The sequence below is a fragment of the Triticum urartu genome, chromosome 7, assembly GCF_003073215.2.
Source record: "Triticum urartu cultivar G1812 chromosome 7, Tu2.1, whole genome shotgun sequence".
NCBI classification, from domain to species: domain Eukaryota; kingdom Viridiplantae; phylum Streptophyta; class Magnoliopsida; order Poales; family Poaceae; genus Triticum; species Triticum urartu.
The window spans coordinates 280821420-280829906 of NC_053028.1; the positions used below are offsets into that span (position 1 = coordinate 280821420).

The 8487-nt window shown below is 44.7% G+C and overlaps 1 protein-coding gene across 1 annotated transcript; it reads right to left on the reverse strand.

Moving 5' to 3' along the window:
* Positions 1-4502: 4502 nt before the first annotated feature.
* LOC125521486 lies at positions 4503-7888 on the reverse strand. Its single transcript, XM_048686535.1, has 6 exons — positions 7670-7888; positions 6542-6799; positions 6343-6449; positions 6093-6228; positions 5754-5948; positions 4503-5229 (listed from the first exon to the last, which is right to left on the reverse strand). The coding sequence occupies exons 2-6, from the start codon at positions 6788-6790 to the stop codon at positions 4804-4806; spliced, it is 1113 nt and encodes a 370-aa protein (XP_048542492.1). The 5' UTR covers positions 6791-6799; positions 7670-7888; the 3' UTR covers positions 4503-4803.
* Between the last annotated feature and the right edge of the window lie 599 nt (positions 7889-8487).

Here is an 8487-nt window from a genome sequence, read left to right on the forward strand (position 1 = left end):
GGTAAATAAATTGCAGCAAGATATTTTTGGATTTTAATATATGATAAAGATAGACCCGGGGCCCATAGTTTTCACTAGAGGCTTCTCTCTCGAACAAAAAGCATATGGTGGGTAAACAAATTACTGTTGGGCAATTGATAGAAAAGCGCACAGTTATGACGATATCCAAGGCAATGATCATGTATATAGACATCATGTCCGAGACAAGTAGACCGACTCCTGCCTGAGTCTAATAATATTACTCCATACATTGACCACTATCCAGCATTCATCTAGAGTATTAAGTTCATAAAGAATGGAGTAACGCCTTAAGCAAGATGACATGATGTAGACAAAGTAAATCTAATCAATATGAATAAACCCCGTTGTTTTCCCCTTAATGGCAACAATACAAATACGTGTCTTGTCCCTTTCTGTCACTGGGATATAGAACACCGCAAGATTGAACCCATTACAAAGCACCTCTTCCATTGCAAGATAAGTCAATCTAGTTGGCCAAACCAAACGGATAGAACAGAGAGAAATACAAAGCTATAACAATCATGCATAAAAGAGTTCAGAGAAGACTCAGATAATATTTATAGATAATCTGATCATAAACCCACAATTCTTCCCAACAAACAAACCGCAAAAGAAGATTACATCGAATAGATCTCCAAGAATATTGAGGAGAACATTGTATTGAAGATCAAGGAGAGAGAAGAAGCCATCTAGCTACTAGCTATGGACCCGTAGGTCTGTGGTAAACTACTCACACATCATCAAAAGGGCAGCAAGGTTGATGTAGAGGCCCTCCGTGATCGATTCCCCCTCCGGCAGAGTACCGGAAAAGGCCTCTAGATAGGATCTCGCAAGAACAGACACTTGCGGTGGTGGAAAAAGTAGTTTGGGTGGCTCTCTGTTGGTTTCCCGATTTTAGAGAATTTATAGAGTTGGAATTAGGTCAAACGAGAAACGAGGGGCCCAGAAGGTACTAGGAGGCGCCTCCCCCCCCCCTCCCTGGGCGCGCCCTAGTGCCTTCTGGCCTCCCCCCGAAGCTTCTAGGGTCTCTTATGTCCAGGAAAAAAATCGTCAAAAAGTTTCATGACATTTAGACTTCGTTTGGTACTGATTTCCTGGCAAACCAATAACAGGCAGAAAACAACAACTGACACTTGGCACTAAGTTAATAGATTAGTCCCAAAAAATAATATAATATTGCATACAATTGCATAAAAAACATCCAAGATTGATACTATAATAACATGGAACAATCAAAAATTATAGATAGATTGAAGACGTATCATTGGAGACGCCGGATCGGGTGGTAATGGTGGGGATCTTTTTGTTCTGATTACCAAGTGTTAGCATAGCTATAGTATCACTCACTCAAAATCAGATTCTAATATTTGTGGTTTTGGCATCACGAATTGCAAGAACGAGGAGCTGGATTGTAGAGCGAAAAAAGAGAAAGGGGACGAGGGACAAAGGTAGTAGGTAGTCGCCTTGCCGTTGTTGTGCATGATCGAACTCTCGATGCCTTTCTTTGGGATCCAAGATAGCTGCTTACTAGTCGACCCAATCTCGCGTGTGACTCTCAGATTGGGTCGCTTATTCCTCTTGGGCCTTGTATTGTCATGGGCTTTGAATCCACTAGGGGAAGAGGTGCTAACGCACATCCAAGCAACTAGCGTCTCTCTTTACTAAAAAAAAGCAACTAGCGTCTCTCAATGTTGGCATTGGCCTCAAACTTTGTTACGTCTAGCCAGAAGGCCCTTTGACAAACAAAACCAACACTGGAAGAGGCCTGGTCAATGCTTTGTCAAGCTCAACGTAGATGCTTCTTTTCACGTTGATGAAGGACTATGATCTTACTTTCAAAAAAAAAGGACTATGATCTTTTGCAACTATCATCAGAGATGCTAATAGTAATTTTGTGGCCGCTCCTTGTGCTTCTATACCAAATGTGTTGGATCCTATGATGGCCGAAGCAACCGCTATGCAAATTTCATTGGCTACAACATCTAGGCGGAGTCTGGTTGAATGAAGGTTATTGATGCATGTACACAACAGAAGGCATGGTGGAATGGCTTTGCTGCTATATTCACAAATTGAATTGATAATGTAAAATTTCTCACTACTTAAGAGCAAATTCAATGGGGCGACCCATTAGATTCGTTGGCGTTTGTTGGGTCGGCGCGGACACAAAAGGCGGCCCAACACGCTGATCCAAACGGACGCGCGTCCGCTTTTCATCCGCGGGCGACCCATTTCCGATCCATTTTGAGCTGGATTTGCGTCGGCGCCCACATGAGACGGACGCGCACACGCTCGCCTTCTTCTCCCCTGGGCCCGCTGGTCGGTGGCACATTGGCCTCCTCCCATCCAATAGCAACCCTCGCCCGCCTCCTTGGTCGCCGATGTCGCCACCCATTTTTGCCGGCGAATCTGCCAGCTGCCGGTGCATCCACATCCGCCCAGCAACGCAGCCCACTCCCACGTTGCCCGCCACCGCCGTCTTGCCACCTGGGAGCCGAATGCTTCCCATCCCCGCTCCCCTCCCACCACACAGCCGCCCGCGACCAAGAAGCCGCCTCGCCGCCACGGCCAGATCCTCACCAGCATGCTCGTCGGACGCCGGCAGGGCAGCTAGTTGGTCCGTGCGCGCCGCGACTCCCTTCACCGGTCGTCTCCTTCGTCAACGCCCGCAAACTGTTCGACAATTTGCCAAGTTACAAAATGGACTCCGCCGACGAGTGCTTTTTTCACAATTTCCTTTACGACTCCGACGATTCGTCGTCTGATGACGAGGAGATATTGGCTGCCGTGTTGGTCCATCACCACCTCAACAGCCAGCGGCCGTTGTTCCGTGGCTCCATTCCGGGCCACCTTCTGGCGTTGAATCGCAACCGAGAGAGCTGGCATTTCCTTCTTTGAAAGTACTATTTTGATACAACAAACCCGTTGCTCAAACATCAAAAATTTCGCCGCCGTTTCCGTATGAGTAGGCATATTTTCAACCGTATTAGAGAGGGGGTGGTCGGCCATGATGACGATTTCGAGTGCAAAGAGGATGCCGTTGTCAAGATTAGTTTCTCCTTTTATCAGAAATGCACTGCTGCCATCCGAATGCTTGCATAAGGAGTGCCCGGTAATCTCATTGACGAGTACATCCGTATGAGTGAGTCTACATGTCTAAAGTCTCTGTATAAGTTCTACAAGGCTGCTATTGCTGTGTTTGACCCTGAGTACTTGAGAGAGCCGACTCCTGAAGATACAGCCCGTTTGTTGGCGATGAATAGGGCTGCAAGAAAAGCTCGAGGCTGGTGAGCCGCTCGAGATGGACTTGCTTTTTGACTCGACTCGAGATGGACTTGAAAAGAAACAAGCTGAGTTTGAACACTTTATGTAGCTCGACCGAGAAACGAGCCGATCTTGAGCCAATATTGGCTCGTTCAATTTTAGCTCGATAACTCGACAGAATATCATTATGGTAAATGATCATGCCATATATTAAATGGAAATAAGAATATTTATTACTATATATGTTGTCCATATTTGTCTGCATTTTATTTACCAACGAATCTGGAAACTTAATCAAGTGCAAAGAAGATTTAGGCCTAATTATGACACGTGGTCGACTATGTGTTAAATATCCTATATTTTTTGCAAAGGATCCCAGCATATTCATCTTGATTTTTTTTCATCCATAGATTTATAATTTTTATCATCTTATTTGGCTCGAAACTAGCTCAAGATCGACTTGAGATCGTTATAAATTGAGCACGAATCATGTTCTACAGCTCGATCATGAGCTTCACTCAGTTTGAGCTCGCTCGAATTTTCATATGAGTTGAGCTAAGCCAACTCCAACTCGCTCGAGCTCAACTCGTTTGCAGCCCTAGCGATGAATGCCAGCAAAGGCTTCGCAGGGATGCTTGGCCGCCCAATTTCAACAAATAGCTCAATTTTGCATTGATGAATTTGCATTTAAACATATAGTCAAATAACATGGTTTAAATTGAATAAATCATAGTTTTACAAGCCGAATAAAAATAAAACAGGACGGACGCCGAGCGGACGGCCAATCCAAACGGACAAAAAACGAGACGAAATCGCCGTCTGTTTGGATCGCCCCATTGGAGTTGCTCTAAGGGACGCGAATGAATCATGGCACATGAATGAACACTGATTTATATTATTTTATGTACTTGGGCCAATGAACACCTCGATATTATCTTGCGACCCTCATGAACAATGTAACTAGTCTATGATTAATAAAGCTGATATGATGTCTTCGTCTCAAAAATACACGGCAGCCAAACGCTCCTTTGCAAGAGGGCACTCCACTCTCCTGATTATGACTCCTGTTACAAACGCTCTCCGCTCTCCTGATTATGACTCCGGTTATCGGTGGGTGTGCATTGAGCTAGATGCAGCTCCGGTTGGAACACAAATGGAACCAAGTACATCCAAAGCTAAAACCACAAAACGCAAATTAAAAAAATGCATACGCGAACACATAAAGAAAAGAAGGGGCTGTAGTACTCCAAATATTGAACGGTGGAAGAAATTCTACATTCCCTGACTGACCAACCAATGCCAAACTGATAAGTAGTGACGGAACCAAAAGATTATACAGTCAACTATAAGGGACTATATCTCGCACCAATATTAACACCCACCCCAGGCCTCAAGCCTGAAGAACTCCAGCAAAAGGAGATTCGATTTACCGACTGAGGAACCCATAAACCATGTACAGCAAAAACTTGAATTGGATGTGGAAAAATCGCAACATCGCTTTGTGTCAGCCAACTCCCAACGCTAGCAGCCCACGGCCGCAGCACCTTCTTTCGTAGCAACAGGGACGCCACCTTCTTTTGGAGCAACAACAACAGAGATGCCACCTTCTTTCATGGCAGCAGGGACGGCGCCTTCTTTCAGAGCAGCAGAGATGCCGCCTTCTTTCGGGGCAACGGGGACACCCACAGTGACACGGAGGATTGCTTGGGCGCTTAACGTGGAAAGCTTAGATAGACAGAAAGCCTCCCAGGTTTCAGCTTCTGGTGAAATAGCAGGTGCACTTTCATCTTCGGCTGAACCAGAGGCTTGAGACTTCTCATAGAATGCTTGTAGCTCCAGTGAAAGGTTACGAGCAGCCTCCCTTGATTCAGGAAGCTGGTCGCTGAGCTGGGTTGCTGCGACCTGAATGAGCTTGTCCATTCCGTATTCTTTGATTCCCTCCAGACCCTGGGTAGAAAGAAGAAGGTACTGTTATAACATTTAGAACAGCAACCAAGAGTAAGCCGGTGCACGCAGACCCACACCACCTAATAATTTATATGCTCAATCTCCAATAAATGGTCACCCTACTGAAATGACTGGTGTGAAGATCTTTGAACAAAAGACTACAGCTAAACATACAGTAGCCACTAATATTCTGAACTCATCAAACTTCCGCCACATGCATGGAATCATCTGCAGCTAAGCTCCAGCTTCATAACATGAGAAAGAAAATTCAAGCAAAGCATCTGCATATCCAAATAAAGTGCAAACTTCTGGAGGACGTTCAATGGAAACTCTTAACTAAACCCCATGGACAGAAAAGAATAGCACAAGGAGGTCAAATTATCAATCTGTACAACTGTATCTAATTGAGCCATTGGGACATCAGAAAAAAAATTACTATGTGGTGTATTTAATTGATACTTTGGTTGGAGATAGTTTGACAATAAGCTATGATCTCAGATAAATTTGAGGAGACTTCCACTTACAAGGCGTGGTACACTCTTACTGAAACAAACAGATGCTTTTGCTCGAATTCGTGGATTCCTGTTCTTGAGGTAGGGCTGCATTTTTGGTAACAATACAGAGGGGGAGATCCAGCTTGTCATTGATATAAGGGCTGCCTCAGCTGCTTCACAAACAAAGCGCTTGTCTTGTGAAGATTTCAGAAATAGCGGCATTAGCTGTGAACACATTTGACAGACAAGATGTTTTAAGAGACTTCATGGTTAGTGCAAGAAATCATCGAGTGAAAACTAAACATGTACAGTCATGCACAACAATATTTAACTTTTTAAGAAGGGGGGGGGGGGGGGGGGTGGGAACACACCAGCAAGATCAATCAAGTCGACCATTTGTTCACCGTATGCCTTAAAGATGTCAGCGCAGGTCATAAGTGCAGTTTTACATAGAGCACTCCTTGGATTCTTAACAGATTTCACAATAAGAGGAACTAGAGGCTCCCTGGAATTTGACACAATCAATATAAGAGATGTAGTATAGTTTTATAGCATTGTGGAAGCACAGATGGTGTTGTAAGCTAATAAAAGTTACTCCAAAAACAAGGAAACAACTTACAGCAGCTCCTGCAACCTTTGCTTGTGATATATTGCCAACTGACGAACATTATTAAGAGCTTCACATGTCTTGATCCAATCCTTTGAATCCAACCTAGCAAGCAAAGTCTGTTGAAAATAGAAAATGGAAAACCTTAGGTCACAGAAAGAACTTTAAGCATCCAATAAAAAGGCATGAATATGAACAACTAGAGGCATACACTCAGGCTTGTGTCAACATCTGGAAGATCCGTGAGATTCTCAGAATCAATATATTCAACATCTACAACTACAGCATCGCATCCATTGGTTACATCAGGACATGCAGGTACAGCATTTCCTTCCTTCTTGACACATTTGTTCCCGTTTAAGACAGGCTTAGAACTGCAGGGTTCCACAGAACTGTCTTTGCTTTTCTCCAGCACAACAGATTGAGCAGCATTGAGATCTTGCAATGCACTATCTGACATGTTCACAGTCTGCATTGATTGCCAGAAACAGATATAAGAAGAAGAAAAAAGAAACTGCTGCCTCTCCTAGCAGTTACATAGAAAAATAGTGGAGCATCTCTGATAAATGTGTGGAGCGTTTTTCATAAATGTACGTTACAGGCAGTACTAAGTCATTCAATCGAACAACAATATGACAGCAAAAACTAGTGCAGATTAGATGGTTTTCACAAAATTAACTTCATCAAAGCAAGTCGACTGCAAACGACTCCCACAAAATAATGAAAATCGATTGCACTACACTGTGGGCACTGGGGAGCTCTCCTTGACCTAAATTCCTCCGGAAACAAACACTTCATTTCTGTTGAGCAATCATGCGAGGAAATACTTACTAGGTACCAATAACCACTTAAGAACCTAAACCACACGCAAAACAGCTAGAAGTGCCGCCGCACAGGAATTCACCATGAACTAGATCAGTGACATGGTAGAGTCAACTCAACGACCTAAGCATCACCGAGCGTAGTAGCAGGGGCGCCGGATTTTACCGACCCTAGCTATTTACGCATGACTACCGCAATTCCATCCATGGCCTAATATCCATCAACCTACTACACCAAAACCTCGATTTAGCACCGATTTCCCAATGATGGACAGATCTCCAACTCCGCCGCTGCTCCCAGCCGCGGCACGAGCGGGTCAAGGAAGCGCTAAACACGCCCGGCATTTCATCCACGGTAACCAAATTCGGCGAGATCTAGCCCGCAAAACACCTAGAAATTACTTGGACAGGAAAACGGATCACGCCGCAGGGGAAGCGGGCCGTGAGCCCAGATCCGAGGAGCAAATGCTGCTGCGGGGAGGGATCGCGAGGGATGAATCGGGGGAGAGGAGGGCTACCTCGGACGGGAGCGCAGGGGGAGGGAGGGAGAGGACGAAGACGACGCGGCCGGCAGTGGCAGGCAGGCACCAGTTCGCTCTCGCTGCGGCGCGGGGTGGAGTGGGGAGGGGGAATCGGTTGATTGGTTCTACCCTTTCCTGCTGCCGTCCTCCTCGACTGGAATGGGCTGAGCCTGAGCGAGCGGGGCGTCAAGTTATACTGTCCTGGTCCTCGTGTCGCCTGCGCTGCTGCTCTTGTGCTTTGGTCTTTTGGACTTGGTCTTCCAAAATTGCATCCAGGGACCTCGAGATATCGGGTATTGAAAGAGCGTTTAATTGTAAGATTTCGCTACAAATCGAACGTCAGATTTTTTAACATGACAATCGAATGTTTATTATGGCAAATTATGGTGTCGCGATAATGGCTGTTTTCCTTAACAAGCATAGCTAAGGTTTTTTTTCTGGATTTATCATGCTTGCGAAGTTTAATTGTCATCCTGGCGACAAACATATTTTTTCATAAAAAAACATTTGATTTTGTCATAGTTGAAAATCTTCTTCGAAAGGGAGGACTACCTCCGGCCTCTGAATCGAGTGATGCACACAACCAACATGTTTAAAAATTTGATGTTAGATTTTTATCATTCTCGTAATTTTGCGGGAGAGTTGTGCTTCCGCACGATTCGTTGATGTTTGATTTTGATTTGCAGGATTCTAAAGCCATAGGAATAGAAAACACGTGATTGGGATGCCATGCCCATTCAAATTCTACACAGTTTTCTTTTGTTTGATTAAGTCATGGAGCAACAAATCATTAATTTCAAAAGGTTTGAGTGGAT

Bases quoted from the DNA above. Each gene is read 5' to 3' on its own strand.
- LOC125521486 (XM_048686535.1), bottom strand. From the start codon at position 6,790: ATGTCAGATAGTGCATTGCAAGATCTCAATGCTGCTCAATCTGTTGTG. The intron at 6,229-6,342 runs GTAAGTTGTTTC...GTCAAATTCCAG, and splicing joins CAAAGGTTGCAGGAGCTGCT to GGAGCCTCTAGTTCCTCTTA. The intron at 5,230-5,753 runs GTAAGTGGAAGT...CTTTCTACCCAG, and splicing joins GTAAGAGTGTACCACGCCTT to GGTCTGGAGGGAATCAAAGA.